The sequence below is a fragment of the Bubalus kerabau genome, chromosome 5 (genome assembly GCF_029407905.1).
Source record: "Bubalus kerabau isolate K-KA32 ecotype Philippines breed swamp buffalo chromosome 5, PCC_UOA_SB_1v2, whole genome shotgun sequence".
NCBI lineage: Eukaryota > Metazoa > Chordata > Mammalia > Artiodactyla > Bovidae > Bubalus > Bubalus kerabau.
In genome coordinates, this window is record NC_073628.1 from 130,135,045 (window position 1) to 130,162,029 (window position 26,985).

At 52.7% G+C, this 26,985-nt stretch overlaps 1 protein-coding gene across 2 annotated transcripts in view; it reads left to right on the top strand.

Annotated features, from left to right (window-relative positions):
* PLXNA2 (plexin A2) overlaps positions 1–26,985 on the top strand; it is a 236,939-nt gene that overhangs the window by 8,778 nt on the left and 201,176 nt on the right. For both annotated transcript variants that reach the window (XM_055583110.1, XM_055583109.1), the window contains exons 2-3: positions 18,040–19,307; positions 25,497–25,679. In XM_055583110.1, coding sequence (XP_055439085.1) covers positions 18,120–19,307; positions 25,497–25,679 — 1,371 coding nt within the window. In that variant the 5' untranslated portion in view covers positions 18,040–18,119. The remainder of the gene's footprint in view (positions 1–18,039; positions 19,308–25,496; positions 25,680–26,985) is intronic.

Genomic DNA, 26,985 nt, shown 5'->3' on the forward strand with positions numbered 1-26,985 from the left:
CCTCTGTTTCTTCATCTGTATAGTGGGGATGAATTCTTTCCCTGACTCTTCAAGCGCCCTCACTTGCCTTTGTTTCTGGAGCTGGGCATGGGAAGATAATGTTAAGGGATTTGGAAAAACAACAATTGTCACAACGTGCAAAATAATTCTAAAAGAGCAGAAATACAGCCAAGCTAGAGATTGTTTTCCCCTCCCCTCTCTCTCTCTCTGAAATTTGTTTGGAATTTTCTGATAAAAATAAGATTTTATTTAAAGAAAATCTGTGTGCTAAAGATTTTTATATGTAGAAATAGATGAAGAGCTTAAGACTCAATGGAGACTGGAAACTGAGAACAAAACCCACTGTGATCCTGGCACCCAGGTCATATGTGTGGCTCTGGGTTAGGACTAAGCTGTGGAGATGGAGTTTGAATTCCGAATTTGCTACCCTTGGAGCTTTGATGTCTTCACATATAAGAGTAGAGATTTAGGATACTATCACAGACCTGACACGTTGGCATTTTCCTGGGAGTCAGCCTCCAATGAAGGACAGAGGGCAGAGTTCTCAGGCTCCTAGCTGCCTGCCTGCAATCAGCTTACATTTGTCTGCAGAGGGAGCTCCTAGAAGCGTGGATATGAATGGGATGGACACAGCATGAAAAGCACTTGCAGACACTGGGGCCCAGGGCCCAAGCTAGACCCTGGGGCTCAGGAACTAGATCCCTGGGCAGAGCTGATCCCTGGGCAGAACGTAGCAGGATGTCGGGGGAGAAGCTGTCTTCTACTAGCCCAAGAAGCTCCCCCTGACCCAGCCCTCCCCTCTTCAGCGCAGAGCCTGGCCCCTCGTTGGAAACAGCACGGGAGGGCGGACGCAAGCAGAGGGAGCCCCGTGCCTTCCACAGCACTGCCCAAGAGCCAGAGGTGGAAAGCGAGGGTGACAAGGTGCCTGGGGTTTCTTTTCCAGAATGTTATGAAGAAAACTGTTTGCACTGCAAGAGAATAGGTGTTATACATAGAACACTTGAGAAACGTCTCTGAGTGTTTGATAGCAACTTTTCCCCGGTCCACACAATAGATGCAGAAGCTGAGCCCAACCTGGGGGAGTGGACTGTCATCCAGCCCGGTGAGTCGAGCTGTGGAGAGAATGAGGAGGTCCGTCTGCCCCAGCCAAGCCCAGCACACCGTCTCCACCTGCCTGTGTGAGAATTTCTCTTTCCAGCCTCTCATGCCTCGACCCTGAGCCCCGCCACGTCTCTGACTCTCTTTCTTGGGTTTGAGCAGGTGTCCCTGAGGCCGGACCTCTCCCCTGCCCTGCCAGTCTGCCAGCCCTCGGGCACCCCCACGCTTCTCCATGGCACAGGGCAGTGTGTGGAGAAACCGCTCCCCCCCATTAAAGACTCCAACAAGCTTTCCCCCATCCACAGCAGGCCTTGCTATTTGCAGAGTCAATGGCCCTGGCAAAGCCTAGCTCTCCCCTCCCTCCCCAGAGGCAGTGTGGGCCCTGTTTGCGTGGCGGTCTCTATAGACTCGGCATTCACAGCTTGGAGAGGCTGAGACAATGACCTGAGCAGCTGTCTGCAAACGGAGCTGGCTGGGAGACTGCCGGAACGGGAGGTGGGAGCCAGGGCCGGCCGGGTTTGCCCAGCTCACACCTGCGAGCTTTCTCAGGCAGCCATGGTGGGCCCGAAGGCCACAGGAGGCAGGGCTGGGATCCAGCGGACCTGGCCCAGGCCACCTGACTGACTCCGGCCACAAGCCCCAGCCTCCTGGGCCAAGGCTTCCACCAGCCGTGTAGTCACTCTGGGCCTGGAGGGACAAGCAAGGCCCTGTCTTCTGAGGAAGCAGTGGCCTCTGGCCTGAGGACAGGAAGCGGAGAACACCTGTCCAGGTAGGGACAGACAGGCCACCTCCCCAGGAGCCTGCCCAGGCAGAAGAAAGGTTTTGGGTTTTTTGGTTTCTTTTTTGCATTACTTGTAAGGAGGCTGAAGTTGGCACAACGTAATTAACTTTGTACAAATGTTTATCGAATACCTGCTATGTGGCGGGTATCATGTGAGGGAGGCAAGGCGCTGTCCTGGCTCTTGAGGAGCTCCCTGTGTGGCAAGGGAAATGGGAACACACGCAAATAATGGTCATACAAATTAAGTGTTGTGGGAACACAGGAGAGAGAAATCAGCCAGTCATATGATCCAGGGAGGGAAGGAACTCTGCATCCACGTGGGGGATTCAAGCAGAGGCTGGAAGGTAATGACCAGGTCTCCTGTGAAGCAGGAAGGTGGAAGAGGTGATGACCAAAGTCCTCACCCACACCCCAGCGCTCTCACCATGGGTCTTTATGTTTGCTGCTCGGGGAATTCAATGCAGGAAAAGGCTCCTTTGAGAAGTGAGGTTGGGTATCAGGCCCTTGAGAATGACCGGCAGCTGCTGGCCTAAATTCCACAGTAAACAGAGCCGGTTCTCACACCTTCGCCCCCACCCCATGACTCCCCTCAGAGCAGGGTGCCAGGAAGGCTGGAGGACTGGGATAAGCCCTGGCCTCTCCTGGAGCCAGAATTGTCCTAATCGTGTCCAAGTGAGCCCTCTGTCTACAAGCAGGGGCAGAGCCGCGTACATGGTCAGCTCTCTGCCTGCACAGCTCTAACTTCTAATCACTGTCATAAACAGGATGGAAGCAGCTGCTCACTCCAGTCTATTATCAGCTTGGTTGGAGACAGAGAAATTTAAATGACAGTAAGATGCTTAGCAAAGAAACGAAAGTCGGTGTTAAAAATAAAGAAAACGAGACAGCTTGTTTCATCGAAATAGAAGGGTTATTAAACAGCCCTGAATTAATCAGTGATCTGCCAGGGCTGGGACTCAGAGCCCGCGGAGCCGGGATAGAGAGCTGGAGAAGACAGGGCAATCAGAGGCAGGTAGGGGCTGCCTGCGATCTCGGGCCAGCTGCTGGGACCGTGGAAGCAAGGGTCTTAGAAGGGAAGGTGGCAAGTATAGGTTTTCTTCCCCACAGATAAGAGCAGGTCAGGTGGGGAGGGGACTTTGGCACCCCAGCCTCTCTGCCTGCAAAGCCCTGTTTCTGGATTCTTTTCACCTGCCACACCTGCGTTAGCCCGTGAGCCATCTCCAGTCCTCAGCCCCTCCCCAGGGCTGGACAGGAGCCAAGGGGCATTGGGTGGAGGGCTCCTAGCCAGGCCTCTTCTTTTCTCACAGGGTGTCTCCAAGAATGCAAGTCTGACTTAAGCTCCTTACACTGCACCCCCATTCCGGAAGAGTGGTGACCATGTATGCTGGGTGTGGCCAGAGCCTGCCTGGTGCAGGGAGACTGACCTCCAGAGTCGGGGGTCTGTCCTTGCTGGTATCACTCACTCCCCGCAGCAGAGCAGCAGAGAGAGGGATGTAACTCCAGGATCACGTCCAAGGCCCACTTCCAAATCAGTGCTTTCTCCAAAATATTTCACCTCAAGTCTGCCTATGTCTGTGAAGTGGTTATGCTGATGCTCCTCTCTCCTTCACAGGCTTGCATGAGCAGTGCATTAACGGGATGCTGTTGTTCAGTCACTCAGTTGTGTCCAACTTTTTGCAACCCCATGATTCCCTGTCCTTCACTATCTCCTGGAGCTTGCTCAAACTCATGTCCATTGAGCCGGTGGTGCCATCTAACCACCTGTCCTCTGTCACCCCCTTCTTCTCCCGCCTTCAGTCTTTCCCAGAATCAGGGTCTTTTCTAATAAGTCAGCTCTTCCCATCAGCCAAAGTACTGGAACTTCAGCTTCAGCATCAGTCCTTCCATTGAAAATTCAGGGTTGATTTCCTTTAGGATTGACTGGTTTGATCTCCTTGCAGTCCAAGGGACTCTCAAGAGCCTTCTCCAGTACCAGAATTCGAAAGCATCAATTCTTTGGCACTCAGTGTAGGTGAAATTCTTATTATAGTTAGCTATAAGATCGCTACACAAATGCTAGTTTACACTACAGTGGGGTCCCTTGGAGACTCAGGACAAATGGAAAGGAAGGTTTGCCAGAGAGTGTGGAGTGGGTCTGGGGAAAAGAGATTTGCGCGCACCTGGGCGGGGCCTCAGGCGGGGAGGCGGGGCCTCGGGCGGGAGGCGTGGCCGCGAGGAGGCGGGGCCATGGCCGGGGAGGCGGGGCCTCGCTTGTCCTGAGCACATGTGGCTCCTGACAGGCCGCCTGCTAGATCTTGAATTAATCACCCCAGGAGCGTTTTCTTTGCTCTTTGACCTCAACATTCTTTCTCCTCCCGCCTCCCTCCCTCTCGCTTCCCTCCTGGCTGTTTACCCTTTTCCAGGCTCCTCTCTCACACCCCATTCATCATCGGGGGCCAGATCCTCCCTGGAAAAGCCCTCTCATCTCCGGCCCAGGTGGCCCCGTGCTGCCCCGGCCTGTGTTTCCCTCTCTCCCCTCCGGCACATTTTTCTCCCTGCCGTGTCCGGCGTCTCCCATAACTGTGCCCTTCCCTTTCGCTCACCACTGTAGGGCCTCAAAAGCCTCTTCTCTCCTCCCCGCTCACCCAGGTGCTCAGGGTCCTCCAGACCGAGTGCGTTCTGGCACAGACAAGCCCCGTAAGTGGGCACATCTCTGCCCAGAGTGCCCCTGGCCCCGCCGTGTCCACGTGTCTCCTTTATCCAGTGCCACCACGGTTCCCCTGCTCCGTGTGAGCCTGAGTGCGCCTGTTACTTAACAGAAGCTGCTTGACAGCTCTGGATCTTTTCTGCCAAGAGCTCAGAGCCTCAGACAAAGAGAGAAAAATAATAGAAGCTGAAGGTGGGGAGGGACAGGGTGGGGACACAGCCTGCTTAAGAAGCTTCCTCATAAAAAGGAGTTATAGCTTTTTATTCAAAGGCAGGCTGTTGGTTCAGAAAAGCCTGGGAAAGAAGGAGAGGCGGAGAAGGTACTGGAGGGGAGTTCCATCCATTGTGCTGACCAGACCCCAAGCATGGGAAGAGCCCCCCCAGACTGTGGAGATCAGCCCGGGCAAGCAGCTCTCAGCATCTCTCCCTCCTCCTGTAGACCAGCTGTCCTCTCTTCCCCTTTCCTTCTTTCCTGCCAGGGGCACCTGGGTGAATCATCCAGAGCCCAAAAGGGGCCCTTAAATCTCTCTCAGGACCCTGAGAGGAGGGGGTGAGGCCCAGGACAGTGTGGAGCCCAAGGGACTGGAGTGATGGCTACCAGTCCTCCCCAGAGGCCTGGGTCCCCAAGCTCCACGCACAAGAAGCCAAGGCTTCCTTGTCGTCGCCACCACCCAGGGCAGCCATTGTTGCCAAGGAGATGATGCCCTTGCAAGTGTTTCTCCAAAAACAGAAACAAGAGTAATTGGTGTTTATTCAAAACTGTAGTGTTTGCAAAACACCTCGTCTGTTTTCTCATGGACTCTCACCACAACCCTGTGAGGTATCCTTTTACAGTTGAGGAAAGTCAGACTCCAAAACATTAAATAATGTGTTCAAGGTCACTGAACTAGTAAGTGGTAGAGCAAGACTTGCACCCAGGTCTACTTCCAAAGGGCTTCCTGGGTGGCTTAGCCATAAAGAATCTGCTGGCTAATGTAGGAGCTCCAGGAACCGAAGGTTCGATCCCTGGTTTGGGAAGATCCCCTGGAGGAGGGCATGGCAACCCACTCCAGTATTCTTGCCTGGAGAACCCCATGGACAGAGGAGCCTGGTGGGCTACAATCCATGGGGTCACAAAGAGTCAGACACGAAGTGACTTAGCATGCACTCACATCCTACCTCCAAAACCCACAGCCTTCCCTCTGTGTCTGCTGCCATGTGTCACAGTGAGTTTGACTTCCTCATAGAAGAGTCCTCCTCTGAAACCTTCCGGGGGGGAGTCTCACCCCACCCCCTCTGCTCCTGATCACTTTATGCTATCTGCTGGCCACTTACGAGTGTGTATTTTTTAATGTGATCAATGGTAGTATATGATTCATGGCTTTGGCACTCTCTTGCCAAGGCTTTTCCTGCACCAGCCCTGTCTGTAGGGGGCATTCTTCAAAGGAGAGCTGGCATCTTCCCACTCTGCTCCATCCTTTTCCCCACCTTATCCATCCAGCTAATGACATTTGCTAATCACCCAGTGGGCCCAAGATGAACAGCAGCCAGGATCCTTCCCAAGTGGTTCACTCTCTTCTTCACTGCTGCCCAGTGACCGATTATGACAAATATTTGAGCCAAGTGTGTTAGTTCCACCACGGCTTAGAGCAGCCTAGGGGGTGAGAGAAGCATATATGCAATCCCCTCCCCTTTGCCCTGCTCTCCACAAGTCAGACTGAGTGCTGCTACTGCTGCTAAGTCGCTTCAGTCGTGTCCGACTCTTCGCGACCCCAAGGACTGCAGCCCACCAGTCTCCTCCACCCATGGGATTTTCCAGGCAAGAGTACTGGAGTGGGGTGCCATCGCCTTCTCTGAGACTGAGTGCAGTGTTGAGTCAAAGGCCTCATGCTAACCCTGCACAGATGTCAAAGACCTCTACTTCAATGGGAAGGTAGGACATAGTCACATGGAAAAGAGGGCAGACACTACAGTGCAATGTTTGCTAGAAACAGCAATTTCTAATTGACTTTGGAGAAGAGACAGGTGAGCGTCTAGAGGCTTCCTGAAATTCTGAAGGATGGGCAGGGTTTGGAGACGCCAAGAAGAAAGTGGAGATGGGCATTCCAGAGATAAAACTGTGCGAGGTCTTTTGGGGACTCGGCAAATGAACAAGTTTGTTAGGAGTGGAGTCACTCTGGAAGAGGCAGGAAGGAGAGCCAGAGAAAGACAGAAGAGCCAGCTTGGGAGAACTTGAACTTGTGCACTTAGCAGTCCCAGGTCTGTCTGGGCAACAGCAGGGAACCCAGGAGGGTGTTTCCATGGGTGGATGTCATACTTTGGCCATATGCCTGGCAAAGTCAGTCAACGGTAGTCTTCTGACGCACGAGAAATGAAGCAGGACAAGGCACACCTTGCAGGAAATCTTCGGCTCAATCTTTGATGCTGGTGGCTTTCACCATAGCCGGGGGCGTCCATCAGGGTGGGAAGCCTGGATGGTGACTGTCTTACATGCACATTTTCAGGGTGGCAGTGCAGGGTTGCTGGTGAAGAGGACCACTCTTTTGAACTTTGGGAACCCCAGCTTCTGGAAACCACATTAAAAAAAAAATGCACCTTGATCTGGCATTAATGGCCACTTTCCCTGACAAAGACAAGGAAGCAGTGATGGGGAGCTCCCCTGGTCCCTGGAGCCTCTTAGTGGCTGCCATGGGGCAGAAAGCAGGAAGGTCTGCAAGAGAAACAGCAAGTGCATCCAGGGTCTCCTGGGAGCTGCTAAAATTCTTCTTCAAGAGGAGAAAGGCAGGACCGCTTCCCAGAGAGTAAGTGTCGTGTAGGGCCAGTCCCCTGTCTAAGTTGAGATGAATGTCTAGGGCTTTGTTTTTTCACTTTCTTCGCTCTTTTGCCTCCTCCAACACCTCACCCCTCACTGCTGAGAACTGGACATGTGTCACTATTCTCTGAAAATATGGCAGGTAACGGAGCATAATATGCCATCATGTGGAGTAACTGTACCTGATTAGGATCTAAGCCCTTAGTGGGGCCCCTCTGCCCTGTGTTCTGCTCTCTTGTCCTGTTTCTGTCTCGGAGTTCCTAGCTCTCCCTTGTACAGTAAGCATGGGTGAGAAGGCAGGAGACGCCCTGCCAGGCCTCTCGGAAAGATCTTTTGGAATTTCTCTGAAAGGTGACTGCCAGCCAGCAAACCTTTTGTCACAAAGCACCTCTGGACTCCACCTTGTATCAGATAACTCAGTCCTGGCCGCTCCACCCTCAGCCCTGCTCCCTTACCCAGATAAAATGGGAACCTCAAGGCTTGACCTTTAAAGTACTTGCCAAGTCTTGTTTAACATTCTCGCGAGTCTTCCGAGACCAGGGACAAGAGAGTTTGGTTGAAAAATAATTTGTAAATATCTCAGTGATGTAAAAGGGTGGGGAAAGCATGGGTGTCAGTAAGTTCTGCTTCCTAGCAGAATGATGCTAGTTACTCAACCCTCCTGAGAAGATTCCATTTTTGTCATCTGTGAAATGGGGAGAATAATACCTATCTTGCAAAATAATCACAAAATTACCCATTCGTTTGCCAAGAATCTAGCAGTGTGCCACATAGCAGATGGTTAATAAATAATAATAATGATAGCTGCTCCTCTTTATTATTTTTGCCATCATGGAAATTTTTATCGTCCTACTAGTCACGGCCCTTCAATTATGAGGTCTTCAAACATGAATTTGGATTTGACTTAGCAAAGCTAAATTCCCACTTTTATTCCTTTGCCAGACTTGGGAAGGGGCTTGAAAATGCCTCTTCCTGTCCTTTGATTTCAAAAGGCCTACCCACAGAACAACCCCACCACTGGGGTGGTTTGGGTACAGTCCGGCTGGAGTCCGGGGACCAGTGGGGTAACCTTTCTAGGGGCCCCATAATGCAGAGGGCAGGCACACTCCCAGAGCTCAGCTTGGAGGCTCAGTGCCCCGCTAAGTCACCGAAATTCTTTCTGCCCCGGGGGTGAGGTGGTCACGGCCAGGCCGGGCCGCACCATCCCCCAGAGGGGGTTGAAGAGGGCAGAGCCCACGGAAGGGGGACAGGGAGGGGTGGCGGGCTGGCAGCTGCTTGAAATTGATGGTTCTTGTAGTTTGGTTTATACCGTGGGCCCCTCTCCGCGCTGCCCGGGGGGCGACCTTTAGATAATAAAGGGAATTCTGGGAGAGCTCTGACAGGCCCGTGACATATGGGGCAGGTCTGCAGGGTCAGGCGGTGTATCTCCCTGCTCCCGCCCCCGGGGTAATGAATCTTGTTTTGACTTGGCGGAGCCAGCCCAGCCAGTGCCCCAGAAAGGAGCCCAGCCCCTCCCTGCTGCAGCCCTTCAAATCAGCGCCTGTCTTTGGAACCCCTTCATAATGCAGGGAGACAATTCCAAACTTTGATAGCCTGTGAGTGGAGAGGAGAAACATGGCGTGTTTTGCTAAGGTGCTGGGAGAACTGGTGCAGTTTCCAGGGCTCAAGGAGAGCCCACTGGGAGAACTGGGAGAAATTAAAAACAACAACAGAAAACCCTCCCCGGGGTGAAGAGGCAGGGCTCCCCAGAGGACAGGCCAGAGGAGGATCTGTGGTGGGAATAGAGCAATGTGGCTCCCAGGGGGCCACAGAGTATCCCCAAGTGTTCTTAGGGTGGGCAGGCGACACGTGGACTCTTCTGGGCCGGAGCAGAAGAGGGTGGGGGAGGCGAGATGGACCGGAACTCTCTGCAGGAGCAACGAGAGAGGTGAGAGGTACTACACCCGCCGGGGCCAAAGTGGGCTCAGGGGCCCTGTGTTTGCCTGGGTGAGAAGGGAAGCTCGTCTCGCCACCCTTGGTTCTCACAGAAACCCGAAGGGGCCTCCATCTCCAGGAGAGTTGGCCCCGTGGTGGTTTCCACCCACCCCCCTCGCCACAGACACCCTTTTCTTTCAAGGAGCAGGTCGCAAGCCCAGCCGGTGGAGTGGGTCGCTCCTCCTGGCTTCAGGAGTTTGCGAGGAGTGCTGTGGCTGAGCACCACCCCGGGTGGCTTAGACACTGGGGGTTAACGGCCTCCTGGAGGCCTGGAGTGAGGGTGCGGGCAGGGCTGTGAGGGAGGGCGCTGTCCCGGACTCTCTCCTTGGCTTGCAGGTGGCCGTCATCTCCCTGTGTCTGTTCACATGTCTTCCCTCAAAGCCTATCTGTTTCTGTGCCCGAAAGCCCCCTTTTTGTAAGGACACCAGTACATTGAGACATAAGAGATGTGGGTTCGATCCCTGGATCAGGAAGGTCCCCTGGAGAAAGGCATGGCCACCCACTCCAGTATTCTTGGCCTAGAGAATCCGGTGGACAGAGGGGCCTGGCGGGCTACAGTCCATGCAGTTGCAAAGACTTGGACATGACTGAAGTGACTTATAATACACACACACCACCCTAATTATCTAATTTTAATTCAGTTACCTCTGTAAAGACCCTGACAACAAACGCAGTCCTGCTCTGAGGTCGTGAGGCTTAAGACTTTGCCGTATGAATCTGGGGGTGCGTGTCAGCAGAGGCACCTGAGACACCTGCCTTTCAAGCCAGGGCCCAGCCCTGAACCTCCCCTGCCCCTGCCTTGCCCACGGTGCCATCTGGGGGCGGAAAACCCGCCCCTGCCATGCACTCATGGGGGATGCAAGGCATCCGCCTGGCCCCCTCACCATCTGGAATCTGGGTGCTTCCCTAACTGCTGATCAGTGTTAGGGACGCCCCCACATTTCCTTCATTTACTCCTTGATTATTTGAAACTGGATTGGATTTATCCACCTGTGGAAAAGAATGGCGTGAAGGATAAGCAGGGTATCTCCCTTCGCACAGTGAGAGGAGCAACTTCCAGATGCTACTGAAAGTTGCCTTGACATACTGCGGGGTCGGGGCTGGGGAACACAATGTCGTCTATTTCACTTTCTCAGAAAAGAGGCCCAGAGGCCACATAGACAGAGGCCCGTTTTCCTCCTCCGTCTCCCCTCGCCTCCTCTCTCTCGCTCTGGGGCAAGGTGTAGCCACTTAGCTTCACAGAACAGCCCAGAGTCTGGGGGGGGGGGAAAATGACATTCGATTAATGATGCAAACGCAGCTGGTGCAGCAGTGACATCTAAATTGTTCCTTTGGTCCTGTTATTTTCTGTAGGAAATTCTGCCTCTCCCCACCCCACCCCCTCCCCTTTTCCCTTTAAATCGCGTGCATGAAATACACTAATAACAATCTCGGGTGTCTGTGCCTGAGTGACAGCTGAAATAAGAAAAAGACTAATCGTACCTCCTGCAGCCCCGTCACATGGAGATTAAATGAGTCTCTCCCCCACCCCCTCCCTGCCCCCCTCCCCCTCCCCCCACTTTCTCTCCTGGTCTCTTCTCAATGAGAATCATGGGCATTTGAATAATAATATTATAGACGCCATCAGGGTGACAGTGGGGGAAAAAATCAGCTCAAACCCATGATTACTCCTTCCATCTAATAATTATTTAAATACCAGATAACTCCTTTCACTCTAATTGAGGCCTTTCAGCTGTCGGCGTCACCCTGGGCCTCTGCGCACGCCCTGGCGCTCACCTTGTGCTACCCAGCGTGCCTGGACTACCGCGGAGGTCGCTGTTCGACAGAATGACACTTGGAGTCCTGGCATGTACAGCCATGCAGATGACATGCGTGTGGGTCCTTCGGGGCAGTCCATCCACGGGAGGCAAGGCGGGGCCCCCCGAATTTTGCTGTGAGAACATTTTACTCTCGTAGATTTTGATTCATAGAAATCCTACCAGAAAGGCTGCTTTCTCGGGTCATTGGAACCAGTCCCCTGCCTCTGGGTAAGCGTATTCCTCAACAGCTGTCAGGAAAACTCACTGTCAGAAAATTCCATAATTTCCTTGGCAGGATGCCCCGGGATCCTCTCTGGATAGGATGCCCGCTGGATAGCTCACTCCTGTCCCTTCTGCTCTATTTCTGACTCTTTGAGAAAAAGAAAGACACGGCCTGTGCTGGGACACGTGTCCTGTCTATGAGGTTGTCTGCAAGCCCGAGGAAGATGGTACGGGATGCTGTGGTAGCTCCCCAGTCATAGTTCAGTCAGTTCAGTCGCTCAGTCGTGTCCGACTCCCTGCGACCCCGTGAACCACAGCACGCCAGGCCTCCCCATCTATCACCAACTCCCAGAGCTCACCCAAACCCATGTCTATCGAGTTGGTGATGCCATCCAACCGGCTCATCCTCTGTCGTTCCCTTCTCCTCCTGCCCTCAATCTTTCCCAGCATCAGGGTCTTTTCAAATGAGTCAGCTCTTCGCATCAGGTAGCCAAAGTATTGGAGTTACAGCTTCAGCATCATTCCTTCCAATGAACACCCAGGACTGATCTCCTTCAGAATGGACTGGTTGGATCTCCTTGCAGTCCAAGGGGCACTCAAGAGTCTTCTCCAGCACCACAGTTCAAAAGCATCAATTCTTCGGCGCTCAGCTTTCTTCACAGTCCAACTCTCACGTCCACACATGACCACTGGGAAGACCAGTCACAGAAGAGGCGCCCTTCTCATGCGTGATGACCGCCTGGGCCTGCCTGGGCCTGGAGGAGGTCACTTCCCTGACACAGAGGGGAGCCTTGTGTCCCTTTTCTTCCCTGCCCCTTAATCTGCACCCCTTGAGTCTGCCCTGCATTATCACCTCCCTGTCCAGGCCCAGTGCCAGGCCCACTTCCGCCGTCACTGGGCCTCCACCATCAAAAGGCATCTTCTGCGCCCCCCAAACAGGGCAGCGTCGAGTCTTAACGTAACTGACCCTTGGGACTGCTTCGCCCACAGCAGAGGAAGCAATGGGGCTTTGGTCACAAGGTCTGGGTTCTGCTGGCACCTGCCTGCAAGTCACGCTGACTCACCTTTGACGATTTGTTTCCTTTCCATGTGTTTTGGCTTCTTCATTTGAAAAAAGAGAAGTGGGTTGGAGTCATCTTAGAGTCGCCTTCAGCGCTGGCCTGGAATCCCTGCTTTAAAGGCGCCACTTGTTAGGAGGGGCAGCTGAGGAGAGAACGGGCTTCTCCCCGACATGGAGAGGAAAGGGCTTTGGGTGAAGCCCAGGAACAGCTGCTGACTCCTCTGACTTCACAGGCCTCGTTTTCTGTTTGTTTTCTGTTCAGTCTCTCAATCGTGTCCAACGCTTTGTGACCCCGTGGACTGCAGCACACCAGGCTTCCCTGTCCGTTTTGTTTTATTGATGTATAGTTGATTTTATTATAGCTGATGTTGTGTTAGTTTCAGGTGTACAGCAAAGTGATTCAGCTATATATATATTTTTTCAGATTCTTTTCCATTATAGGTTATTATAAGATATTGAATATTGCACCCTCTGTTTTAAAGTAAATCCTATTTTATATATTGTAGTATCTGTTAATCCTATACCCCTAAATTATCCCTGCCCCCGTTCTTTTTCCCTTTAGTAGCCATAAATTTGCTTTCTATGTCTGAGTTGGTATCTGTTTTGTATATGGGTTCATTTGTATTATTTTTTAGAATCCACATATGTGATATCACTATAATATTTGTCTTCCTCTGTCTTAATTAGTATGATATTCTCTAGGTCCACCCATGTTGCTGCGAATGGCAGTATTTCCGTTTTTTTATGACTGGGTAATATTCCATTGTATATGCGTACCGTAGCTTCTTGATCCATTCCTCTGTGGATGGACACTGTCGTTGCTTCCACGTCTTGCCTGTTGTAAGTAGCGCACAGCCCCCGTCCTCATACTTACTGTGTGGATTCTGGCTTCTCAGGATCCTGGCTGTGTGAGCCGCCTAGTTGGTGCAGTTATAATAATAGACACCTTTACTGTTATCGTGATGAAACGTATCATAGCCTGGGTGTGATGATGCCAGCAGTGCCAATGACAGAGCGATGGAGGAGCTGCGGATGGGCCCAAGGGCGGGGGCTCAAGCACCAAGAACTTTCACTCAGTTTAGCAAAATTGTATTCCGACGCTAACTCCTCTTCCTGCCTCCTCTTCTTTCCTTTTGCAATAAGGGGGGCCAACAAGCAGAGAGGCTTGTGCTCCCAGATATCCTGAAAGAGGCAACAGAACGGGTTGTGGGGAGAGAATCCTTCACTGAGCTGAGCTGGAAATGCGTGATTGTCGTCTCGTCCCTGCTCTGCCCCTGGTGCCCGCAGCATCTGATCGGGAAGGTATTAGATGCCTTCTCTAGCTGTCATCAACACCTGCTTCCTGAGCCCTCATCGGGGAGATGGTGTCACCAGGCCCTCCAAATGGAATATTTAGTGACTCTTGCTTCCCAAAGAGGCAAGTGTGGCCTCCCCTTGGCATCAGTGCGCTGAGTGCTTTGTGGGTAGAGCTGGCATCCCAGGGCGGCGCGTCCTCACCTGAGACCTGGGATGGGGGAGAGGGAAGCTGGTAGGAGAACAGCCACTCAGCAGGTGTGGCTCTCGAGAATGCATGCGGCACAGCGACTTCACAAACTAGACAGAGAGAGGAAGAGGGACCGGAAGGAGGCATCATGGAGAAAATCCCCGGGGGTGACACTTGGGGTGAGGAGGAAATGCTAGATCTACAAAACCATATGCATGTGTTCACTGGCTTCTACCAAATTAAGGGTGGAAAATGTATTCTAAGACAGACTGTGGGATGGACGGAGATGAAAAGCTGGGAATGTTGACAAATAGATTACTACTGATAAAGGCTAAGGTATCTCGAACGTTTACGATGGGCCAAGCATTGTTCTAAGCGCTTTATGTGTATTAAATGACTTCACCGTCATAACCCTATGAGGTAGATGCTAGTGCCAATCTCGTTACGTCTAGTGAGACAGCATCAGAGAACAGCTATGTACCTTGACCAAGTTTACACAGCTGTTGCCTCTGTTTGAATCCAAGCACCTAAATCCAGAGCGTATGAGTCTCTCCATCAGAGGCATCTCATCAGAGGCACAGAGGTGGGTACCCTTCTCCCTTACCCTGAACTCAGACAGGACCAACCAGACCAGACCTTGCCAACCAGACCCTTCTTTGGAAGAGCTACCTGGTAACGTCAGCCTTGGCATTGAAAGCTCTCGATTCACTCTTGAAGCCAGTTTGTCCTTGTGAATTCCAAGGTGGGATGCAAGCGTCCCTCCGCCCCTGCACCGCAGGGGACCCGGTCTCCTCTTGACCCTGACGCCCCAGTGCCTGCGTCTCCCACGTGGACCACGCTTGAGCCCCGTGAAAGGAATCTGTGTGGCTGGTCCCCAGGAGCAGTCTGTCCCAGAGTAGATGCTGATTGAGAGGGAAGGGGAAAACAGTACAATTACTGGTCTGTTGAGACCTCTAGATTTAACCAGCCCTGCCAGGCAGGACAGAAGGACCTCAGCTGTTATTGCAATTATTGACTCTAGAAACTGAAAGAAGCAAGTCTCAAGATACCATTTTGTCTGAAGGAAGAAATCTTACCAACTGCTTATGACATCCTTTGTTTTAATAGCATTCTTTAAGATCAAATAACATCCTTTATTGGTCAAGAAATAGGCTCGGGTTGACGCTGGAGCAGCCTAAAGCCACACACCTCATGGTGACACAGGCAGGATTTGAACGCAGGTCTCTCTGAGTTCCCCACTCTGCCCCCTGCCCCAGGGCTCCATGCCTTCTGGACACCAGGCCAGTTTTCCCACTCACACTTCAACTCTTCGGATCCTGTACCTCTACCAGGCTCCCTGCAGGCTGCAGAGAGCCGTGCTGGGACTTGTGCAGTAGTGTGCTGGAGATGATCACCTTCAATCTATTCTCTTTTCTCTGATGCACACCTTCACCAGGCCAGGGAGGGCTGGGGCTCAATGGGCTGCCCGCAGTGTTCATTCCCATGGAAAGGAAGAATATGAGCGAAAAGAGAAGTCAGGAGGTCTGGCAGGATTCCTAAAGTGCTGTCTCTTGGGGAGGCTTCAATGATAATAATAACTAGTATGAGTTAAGCGTTCACTGAGTGCCAGCTCCCATGCTAAGAGGCGTTCCCCGCATTATCTCATTTACTCGGATGACAACCCGAGGGGTCGGTACCGTCATTATCCCATCCTCCCAGAAAGGAGGATGAGACTGGACTTGCCCAAGGTCCCAAATTTCTTCCCAGATTCTGCCTGACAATAGAAGCCACTCACTCTTCAAACTGTGTCTCTGGAGGATGCCTGGCAGGGCGGTGAGACAGTTCATCTTAACCTCACTTGGTGTCCTCTGGTGTCACCTCTGCTCCTGGGACCGTCCCCGCCCCCCCATGGGCTAAGCATGTCTGTGCATGTATGTTGTGGGGCAGGCAGGGGTTCTCTGCCCGCGTACTCAATGCCAGAGTGTCTCAGAGAGCCCTGCCCAAAAGGCCAAACCCCAAGTACATCATGATGGCAACTATATCCTCACGGCGGGAGGCGGAGGGAGACGCACTACCCTCCAACTGTAGGCAAAGGAGCTCTCCCGCCCAGAGAAGGGGCGCGCACAGCCCTGCCTCCTGCCGCTCCCTACCCAGATGGAGAATATGAGGATTCTGTTATTTCCTTTCTGCAGCTCCTCTTGAGGAATTCATGTCCGGCTACCGGCCCCAGGACATAGCTAAAAATAACCTCCGATTTTCAAACCGAAAGCTCAGTCCGTCGGGGAGGCTTTGCCGGTGAGCGCATGGGGCCGGAAGGGCTGTGTCAGAGCTCCTGAGGTCAGCCCAGGCCTCATGCCGCTGCGCCTTCCTCTTTCCAAGGAAGCCCGGGGCCTGATGAATCACCCCAGAAGAGCACCCCAGTGCAGCCTCCTTGGAGGCGAGCAGTCAGGTGGGGCCCGCCTCTGGCACCATGGGGGCTGTCAGGTGTGGGAGGCACAGTTGTGGAGGACAGGGGGAGTTTTGAAAAACACGGAGCAGAGAGCACGTGGATCCCGCAGGGGCCATCTATTCGATCCCCAATTCCAGCCCCGTGTAGCCCGGTGGGGGATAAATAAAGGGACCCAGGACCCTGATGCTGGGAAAGATTGAAAGTGGGAGGAGAAGGGGACAACAGAGGATGGGATGGTTGGATGGCATCACCAACTCAATGGACGTGAGTTTGAGTAAACTCAGAGGCCTGGCACGCTGCAGACCATGGGGTCACAAAGTGACGGACATGACTGAGCCACTGACCTGAACTGAATTGGACTCTCCTAGGCTGCCTTGGAGCACGTGCTCCATCCTGGGCGTGAGCCTTTTCACTCCTGCTGCCTCATTGCCCCAACTTCTGTCTGGACTTGTCCGAGAAGGTTGCCGGACAGTCTGTCCAGCCGGGAGAAAAGATTTCTCTGCTAAAGCCACCACTGTCCCCGCCTCCCCCATAAAAGTCAGGAGCAGGCAGAGCAATGGGAAGGCTCCACCGTCTACCCCCTGCCCACCACTCTCTGAAGGTCTGCGGGAGCCCCACCTTGCCCCTCTGGGCAAGCTTCCCTGGAATAGTAGGAAAAGCTGTAGAACCTGGGGCTTGGGAGGGCAGGGAGGGAGCAGGGAAGTCAGGGCAGGGGACTCACCGGCGGGGGCGGGCAGCCTGAGGTTGACCGTGTGGAGCCTTAAGCCATCATGGGGCTCCAGCAGTGGCTGCCATGAGACTGACCTTCAACTCACCTCCCTTTGCTCCTGCCCGTGTCTCCCAAACCCAGAACTCTCGCCCGGGTGGGTAAGGCTGGACTCAGCCAGCCAGTCCCCGTGAGTAAGGTGGCCGGCTCCCCGCTGGACTCAGCCTGCAAAGGAGGCAACAGGGTCCATGCTTTCCGGGGAAGCAGTGGCTGACGTCCTCCTGACTCAAAGAGGAGGGGTGGGTGGTTGTCTGCCCTTTTCCCGGGGACTCTTCAGGGTCCTGAATAGCACCCGTGGGGGCCCCGGGCCTAGCTCACTCTCCGAACAAGTTTTCCCTGCTAACACTGCGGGATTCTCTCTAGAGAGGACCAGACTGAAGGGCGGTGAGAGGCAATGTTAGATGACCAGCTCCCCTCCTTCCTTCCCTGTGGGGGACGGAGCGTGAAAGAGGAAACCAGTGGTGCGAGGGGGTGGACGGCTGAAATAAGAAGGAATTTTATTTGTGACACCAGATTCGGAAGGGAGAGCCTGGGAGAGGGCCTCCCTAACCACGGGTGTTTCACAGGCTGGAGCATTTTCCACTGGACTGGGAGCAAGCAGGAGGAACCTGGCAACTGAGTGGGAAGACTGGCCTTAGTCCTCACACTGGGATCCACTGGCTGCGGGGACTCAGTCTGTTAACCTCTCTGAGAGGTAAAAACGATCTCTGAAGAGGACAGAAATAGAGATGCTTTGTAAAGTTTAAAAAAAAAAAAAACATTTTATAGTGTCAAAGCTGGAGACCAAAATAGATAATAGGATTCCCTGAACATCCGGAAGAGGGAGAATGTTTGTTAAAAATAGAAAAACCCAAATACAGAAGGAAGAGGCTCACAGAGCTAGTAGGCGCTGGGACCTGGGTCAAGCAAGATTTGTTTTCTGTCTGACCGCTCTGCCTCTTGTGTTTTGCAGAACCATGTGAGGGCCAGGCCGGGAAGGCGGAGTTCGCGAGAGATCGGAGGCCCTGTGTCCTGGCCCTCGGCCGGCTCAGAATGGAACAGAGGAGGCCTGGGCAGCGGGCGGCAGATGGGGACGGCTGGCCTGTGGTCCTGCTCTCGGCCGTCTGCGTGCTGCTTGCGCCCCGGGCGGCCGGCGTGCCCCAGTTCAGCACCTTCCACTCGGAGAACCGCGACTGGACCTTCAACCACCTGACGGTGCACCGCGGGACTGGGGCGGTGTACGTGGGCGCCATCAACCGCGTGTACAAGCTTACGGGCAACCTGACCATCCAGGTGGCTCACAAGACGGGCCCGGAGGAGGACAACAAGTCCTGCTACCCGCCGCTGATCGTGCAGCCCTGCGGCGAGGTGCTTACGCTGACCAACAACGTCAACAAGCTGCTCATCATCGACTACTCGGAGAACCGGCTGCTGGCCTGCGGCAGTCTGTACCAGGGCGTGTGCAAGCTGCTGCGGCTCGACGACCTCTTCATCCTGGTGGAGCCGTCCCACAAGAAGGAGCACTACCTGTCCAGCGTCAACAAGACGGGCACGATGTACGGGGTGATCGTGCGCTCCGAAGGCGAGGACGGCAAGCTCTTCATCGGCACGGCCGTGGACGGCAAGCAGGACTACTTCCCCACGCTGTCGAGCCGCAAGCTGCCGCGCGACCCCGAGTCCTCCGCCATGCTCGACTACGAGCTGCACAGCGACTTCGTCTCCTCGCTCATCAAGATCCCCTCTGACACCCTGGCCCTGGTGGCCCACTTCGACATCTTCTACATCTACGGCTTCGCCAGCGGGGGCTTCGTCTACTTCCTGACGGTCCAGCCCGAGACGCCCGAAGGCGTGGCCATCAACTCGGCCGGGGACCTCTTCTACACCTCGCGCATCGTGCGGCTCTGCAAGGACGACCCCAAGTTCCACTCCTACGTGTCCCTGCCCTTCGGCTGCACGCGGGCCGGGGTGGAATACCGCCTCCTGCAGGCCGCCTACCTCGCCAAGCCTGGGGACGCGCTGGCGCGGGCCTTCAACATCAGCAGCCAGGACGACGTGCTCTTCGCCATCTTCTCCAAAGGGCAGAAGCAGTACCACCAGCCGCCGGATGACTCCGCCCTCTGCGCCTTCCCCATCCGCGCCATCAACCTGCAGATCAAGGAGCGCCTGCAGTCGTGCTACCAGGGCGAGGGCAACCTGGAGCTCAACTGGCTGCTGGGGAAGGACGTGCAGTGCACCAAGGCGGTAAGGAGGACGCCCCTGGCACACACCCCGCTCAGTACACGCCTGCCCCCAGACCCCCTGCGGGAGGAAATGGCAACCCGCTCCAGTATTCTCGCCGGGAAAACCCCATGGACAGAGGAGCCTGGCGGGGCTACCGTCCATGGGGTCGCAAAGAGTCAGACAGGACTTTGCTACTGGACAACCCAGACCATCGCAGCCTGCAATGAGAGAGGTGGCAGGTTCATGCACTTGAGCTACCTTTGTTGATCCTGCGGAATCATCCCGCATGTATCTCATCCAGTGTCTCTACCCCACCAGCCACTGTTGTAAGCGTTGCCAGCTTCAGCTGTGAACCCTACCACATCACGAACTGCCCTCATGGAGTTTTTGTGTGTGTCCATGACTTTTGCTCAGTCGTGTCCGACTCTTTGCGAACCCATGGACTGCAGCCCGCCAGGCTCCTCTGTCCATGGGGATTCTCCAGGCAAGAATACTGGAGTGGGTTGCCATGCCCTCCTCCAGGGGATCTTCCCAACCCAGGGATCGAACCTGGGTCTCCCGTGCTGCAGGCAGATTCTTTAACGTCTTAGCCACCAAGGAAAGCCCCTCACTCACTTCGTTAGTGAGGCAAGACATAGAAATACATAAAACGGGTAGTCTCTCCAGTGATGACTGTTGCTGTAGAGAGAAAATAAAGCAGGGAATGGGGAGAGGCAGGACCCAAGAGGACTGGTTCATTGAGAAAGCAGCATCTGAGCAAAGAATGAGGAAAAGCCAGCTGTGTGGGTATCTGGGGAGAGCATTGGAGAGAGTGGGCAGGAACAGCAGTACAGAGAATGCCGGGCATGTCCAGAGCATGTGAGGAAGAGCGAGGAGACCACTGCAGCTGGACCACAGCATGTGGCAGAAATTGTGGCTAGAGAGGAGGCCGGTCAGGGGTAACAGGAACCACATCCTGTCCACGCAGGGCCCTGCCGGCCACGGTAAGGGGTAAAGGAGGCAGGCAGGTATGTAGGCTGGAAGAGAGGGAAGAGGGTCAAGCGCAACTGGTAGGTTGAAAACTAGGGAAGAAGAACCAGGCATCCCAGCAGAGGGAAAGAAGGAGAGGAAGGGGAGTTCAGAGTCCAGACCTGAGGGTGGCAGAGACAAGGAAGTTGGTGGCGAGCCCTGTCCTATGAGAGGATCAGAATGCCGCCATCTCGGTGGTCACCATGATCCATCAGTCTGTCCATCCATCCGTCACGTCATCCATCTACCCACCCCTCCGTTCTTCCCTTCATCCCTCCTTCCGTCCATCCATTCAGCAAGAGGGTATCGAAGATCTCTCGAGTGCCCAGCACCGTACTGGGCACTGGGAATGCACACATAAAAAAGACATGGTCGTGACTCTCCAAAAAAATAGCCAGCAGCGTCATGTGATGCCGAAGAGTTTGGGATCAGAGTTTAGATTCCATCTGTGCTACTTCCCGGCTTCAGAAGTGGCTTAGTGTATCTACATCATCATCTGTGAAGTGGGACTCATAATGCCTACTTCACAGGATGATCAGATGTGGCAAGATTAACACCATGCCTGGCGTGTTAGGTTGGCCATTATTAGTTAACTGTTATGCAGTGTGACAAATTCTAAGATGGATTTCTGTGCAAAGTCCTATGGACACGAGATCTGCAGCCTGGGGAACAATGTGACACCAAGTGACCCATATGGCTGCCTTTTGAACCCCATAAAGGGGGAGTGTCTGCTACTGGGACCAAAAGCCACTTCTTAAAGCAAGAAAAAAAAATCACATGTAGACTATGTTTCTGTTTCTACTGTCGGTTTCTTGGTAAATAGAACAGTAGTTAAGGCCACAGGCTTGGAATTCCAACAGATTTGTATTTAAAAGTCATTCCTACCACTTGTGTGACCTTGGGCAAGTTACGCACCTGATCTGAGTTGTATTTTTATTTTAACAATAGAAATACCAAGTCTCTTTTTATGGTTTTTATGAGGATTAAAAGTATGTATTAGTGCAATACTTGGCACATAGCATCTAATACAGAGAAGGCAATGGCACCCCACTCCAGTACTCTTGCCTGGAAAATCCCATGGATGGAGGAGCCTGGTGGGCTGCAGTCCATGGGGTCGCTAAGAGTCAGACACGACTGACTGACTTCACTTTTACTTTTCACTTTCCTGCATTGGAGGAGGAAATGGCAACCCACTCCAGTGTTCTTGCCTGGAGAATCCCAGGGACGGGGGAGCCTGGTGGGCTGCTGCCTATAGGGTCACACAGAGTCGAACACGACTGAAGTGACTTAGCAGCAGCAGCAGCAGCAGCATCTGATAAATGACAGCTATATATTAATTAAAGAACCAATCATTTCTTGTTATTTTTCCTTTGTACAATGAGGAGGTTGAGCCAAATAGTTTCCAAAGTTCTTTACAGCCCTGAAATTCTATAACCTATGGCCCCAATGAATTGAGAAAGTAGCATTGAGATATATACATTGCCATGTGTAAAATAGACAGCCAGTGAGAAGGTGCTATATAACCCAGGGAGCTCCGCCCAGTGCTCCGTGATGACTTGGATGTGGGGAGAGATGCTCCTGAGGGCGGGTATATATGTATACTTGCATCTGATTCACGTTGTTGTACAGCAGACAACAACCCAGTATTGAAAGCAATTATCCTCCAATTAAAAATAAATTTAAAAGATAATAAAACAAAAATACAGATTGACAACCAAAAAAAAAAAGAAGAAGAAGAAATGGCCTTCAGTCAGCACAGCAGGCTGCCCACCACAGGTTTGTTAAATGAATAAATAAAATTCCCTCAAGCACTTAAAAAAACAGAGAGGAGAGGAAACGAAAGGGTTAACGCCTTGCAGAGTCTGTCCTGGTTCCCACTGCCCAGAGGGGGCCTTGTCAGGAGGAAACTGCTGATTCCTGCCTGCTTCTGAGCCAGAGGAAGGAGGAAGAGCCCACACCCTCACGGGACTCCCCTGTCTGCAGAGACAAGCCTGGGCTAGTAAGCAAAGGGCTGCAAAGGCGGGGGACAGCAAGTGGGCTATAGGGCTCGGAGAGAAGAGCCCCGCACTCACCACGCCCACCCAGAGCATCAGACTCTGCTGAGGTCACCTGGATAGCAGGGGTGGGGTGGGGGGCTACAGGAAGGGCCCCTTACCCTCCTTATAGTCCCAGACCTGGGCACCCAGAGGCATTTTGGTGGCCTCAGAGGGGCTTAAGGGTGAGTGAGAGAAGCAGAGGTCCCAGGGCTTAATTTTAACATGCTCTCTGGACTCACAGGAAACTCTCAGATAAAAGATTTTGAGCTCTGTTCCCAGGAAAGAAATAAGGAAGGGGACCCTCACTCACTTAATAGCAGCTCTGTCCTAAAGGCTGTGCTGGCCAGCTTAAGGGTTATCTCACTTGATCCTTAGTATGATCCTATAAAGCAAGGATGTTTGACAGATGGAAGAATAAAGATCCCCAAAACTCAATTGCTAACATCAATACAACCATAAATGGCACAGCAGGGGGTTGGATGCGGTTTAGCCCATAGGACTTCTGAATCCAAGCTCTTTGCCTTTAGCCATGATGTTCCTAAGGAAAGCCATGCTTCAGGCTCTCCCTTTCTGGACAAAAGTAAACAGGCAGCAGGTGTCTGAGAATATCTGACAACTTAGAGAAGAGAGAAAGAAATGCTGGCCAATCCTGGCAGCTTAGGCTCAGAACAAGCCATTTCCCTCCCAGTCTGGGGATTCTAGACTCAGGAGGGATATAGAGAAATTCAAAATCACAGACAAATGTTCGGCTTCTGTCATTATTTCTCAGAAGCTGGCTTGAGTTATGCCTGAGCCCAGACTCTGCAGCCTTACTGGTCCCTGGAGAGAGTGAGAAGGAAAGCAAGGCCATGAAATCAAGAACTTTCAGAGCCGAAAGGCAGCTTGACGATTGCCTGGTCCAATCCTTTTCCTTTACAGTTGAGAACATTTAGACTCAAAGAGGGTATGTGACAGATCAAGATCACCTGTCTGGAGGCAGGGCTACAATCTAGATTTTCTGATTCTTTACCGGGCACTTGTGCCTACAGCGTAGGGATGAGAAAGAGAAGTAGAAAATGTAAAAAGTGGTAGCTGAGTCCTCTGACCTGTCTTTCTAGGGAGCTTGAAATCCCCATCATTGGCTCCAGGGATGTGCTGGTGAGTCTTAAACGCATGGTTATATGCAGGCAGTGAATGTGGTAGGGAAGAGATGGGGCTGGGGGATCTTGATCAAAAGCATCTGCCAATGTCCTTGGTGTAAATACTCCGACTGTGAATGATTTCAAGCCACTAATGTGATGCCACTAAATGCAGAGATAGATGTATGGGCATCCCTCCTGAGCTGGCTGGAGCAGGTCATTGCTTCACTCCCTTCCTGAGAAACTTATCTCTTCTGTTGTACAGAGTTGCATAAAATCCAGAGTTCAAGGTAATCCTTAACCTGAGACTTAAGTTTCCTTTCCTAAAGAATAAACACATACATACACACACAACCACACACAAGCGTGGTGCCATGAGTCACTTGTTGGAGCAGCAGATCACGACAAAACACCAAGGAATCAGAAGGATGCAAACACTGTGCCCTTTGGATCTGAACAGGGAATGGAAGGGAAGTCCCTGTTTTACCAAAAGGGAAAAAAAAAAACAAAACACGCTGATACACCAGTTCTTCCTAGGAAATGAGTCTGTCAGGGAGCAATAAGTCAGCCCGCTCTTCCCTGGTGTGGCTGAGAGGAGGAGCGTAATGGGAACACGTCTCTCCACCATGCCTTCCATGCTTCCTGTGACCATCATTTCCTTCCTCCCTGGGATGCCCAGAAGGAACAGCTGCAACCGTGCTCAGTGCTCTTTCAAGCCCAGAGTTGGCAACTTTTGCCCAAAGGGTCCCCTGTTGTGTAATCAGCCAGGCCATGTCAGAGGACCCGTCATGGCCAGCCCCAGGCCAAACAGGGTACAGAGAATGCAAGCTCCTTAGCAGGACCTGGTCTTGGGATGCATGCAGTCTGTTTTCTTCTTCTTTTTTTTTTTTTTAGCTGAATGAGATCTTGGAAATAATTTAAAAGCTCCTAAAGAGGATGTTACTAGTTAAGGTTCACAGAGCCACACAGAGATAGAGCAGAGGGTAGAAATCTTTCTCTCCAGCTATTTTTCCACTTGTTCAAGGCCATCTCCTTTTGAAGTGCCCCAGTCTCTCCTGGTAGATACTCTTTATACAAGCACACCCTGCAAAAGGCTGCTAATGGGAAGGTCTTCATCCTCAGAATCTACCCAAACTCCATCGAAGCCCTCTAACAGACGATGGTGAAAATCGCTGTGTGCTTGTGCTTACTTGCTCAGTCGTGTCCGACTCTTGCGACCCCAAGGACTGTAGCCCACCAGGCTTCTCTGTCCTTGGGATTCTCCAGGCAAGAATACTGGAGTGAGTTGCATGTCTTCCTCTAGGGGATCTGCTCGAGCCAGGCAGAACCCGTGTCTCCTGCATTGCATGTAGGTGGATTCTTTACCCACTGAACCATAAGGGAAGCCTGAAAATCACTGTCCAATGTAACCAATCTTTGCAGGCATCATTTCCTTTCCTCCCCAGTGATTCTCTCATGCAGATGGGCAGGTAGTGTGACACATGAAGAAACTGAGATTCATGTAGATGAAGTAACTTTTCCAAAGTATAAGGCATTATTCAATATTACGATAACTGTTTTCAGTCTATCCCCAGTATGGGATGTGGAATGGCTGAAAATTCCTTATGCCCAGAGGCAGGACTTTACAGTCCAGGAAACAAATAAGGAGCCCCGTCCAGGCTGGTAAGAATCTTGTGAGGTTGCCTCTAGACTGAATCCTCACTGTCTAAACAGAAAGAACCCCACCAATGGCATGGGCCACAAGGAGTTTCAATGACAAGGACATAAGTTCCAGCAATCAGTTTTGCAAATTGCCGCTGGTGATCTCTGGGTGGCAGCGGGTGCAGGAGGAAGAAAGCTGCTGGGTCCTCTCTCTGGATTCGCTGGAGCCAGCGTAGGTTCACAGGGCGGGTGTATGGGTCTGCGCAGGCAGCACATGTTAGTCCCCACGCCTGCACTTCTCCGAGGCCCAGTGTCCCAGGCTGATGGCCGCAGCGGCTGGGCTGGTGTGGAGTGACTCGGCCCTGCCTCCACTGACACTCACCCCAGGTCCCTCCCCTTCTCTCCAGCCGGTGCCCATCGATGACAACTTCTGTGGACTGGACATCAACCAGCCACTCGGAGGCTCGGTCCCAGTGGAGGGCCTGACCCTGTATGCCACCAGCCGGGACCGCATGACCTCAGTGGCCTCCTACGTTTACAATGGCTACAGCGTGGTGTTCGTGGGGACAAAAAGCGGCAAGCTGAAAAAGGTAAGGGTCTGAGCCTGGATGTCACAATGCCGTAACTAGAGGCAACTTGGTTTTCTTGGGGGTGGGGTTAGTTAAAATGGGGACGGCACTAGGGGGTCATCTGTGGTTTATCTTCCAGCTAGTTCCTCTAGCTGTTGGTCAATGAGTGTCTTGGGAATATACACATATTTCAATATTGTTGAAACACCAAGGAATTAGGAAGGTGTGTCTGTCTAAAGGAGAAAAAACAAATGTTATCTTCAAATCAAGTAGAACTGGTTTTTTGATTATCTATATTATGAATGGCTCACATCACAAATCCCTCCCCACAGCTTCCAGAGTTGAGCAGAAGTCTTTGTTGAGTCCCAAGAAGCTGCTTGAAGCAGATGATGGGTCCCGGTTCTCAGTAAATGGGGTGCAGCTCTGGGATGGTATACGTGCCTGGCTTAGAGGCCATTCCCCTGCCTCCTTTTCCTGCAATCGCAGACCCTTCCCCACCCCTCCGTCCCCACCCCCAGGACCCAGGAGGAAGTAGACATCTTATCCTGTGTGTGTGTGTGCGCGCGCGTGCACGCCTGACCCGGGCGCTTCTGCCTGCAGGAGGGCATGGGCCCTCTGGGGCTGGCAGCGCGGGAAGTCTCCTGCGTGGCGGGCTGAGGCTGGCAGCTTGTACCTGCTTGTCTAGTGCTCCGGGCATGGAGATGACGGAGTGCAGTCTGGTTCATTACGTGGGATTACAGCCGCTGCATTCTTTCCAGTCCCTGCTAATCCCTTTTTTCCAAGCTCACCCCTCCATCCTGCCCCCTTTCCCCGTGCTCCCACCTGTGGATCAAGGCACCGGCCAGACCTCTCTGCCTCTCACCTTTGATGTTGGTTTCAACCCTCCTAGATCTTCCCTCCTAATCCATTTAGAGCCTCTGGAGAGGTGTTGTTTGGGAAGGAGGGTGGCAGGGAAGGAGCCTGAGGAGGAAGTACCGTGTTCTGCTTGTTCTGAGTTGCTGGCAAGGAGGTGAGAAAAACCAGTCCGGGTTGATGTGGAGGTGCTGAACCCAGCAGACCTCTTCTTCTCGTGGTACCAGAGCCCCTTAAGCCTTTCCTCACTCCAGGGAGAGCTTCCTGCCTCTTCCAGCCCTGCACCTCTCCTCGGCCTGGGACTGTGGGCCCTGGCTTGGTTTCAGGCCCAGGAGACTGAGGATATGTGTGGTCCCTGTGTTTGCTTTTCCAAAAGTGGAGAGGGAAGGGGTTGGCCTTCTGAGATTCCACTAGGATTTAAAAGTGGTATATTCTGGGAAAGAATCTGCAAAGGAATGTATATATTTAAAACTGA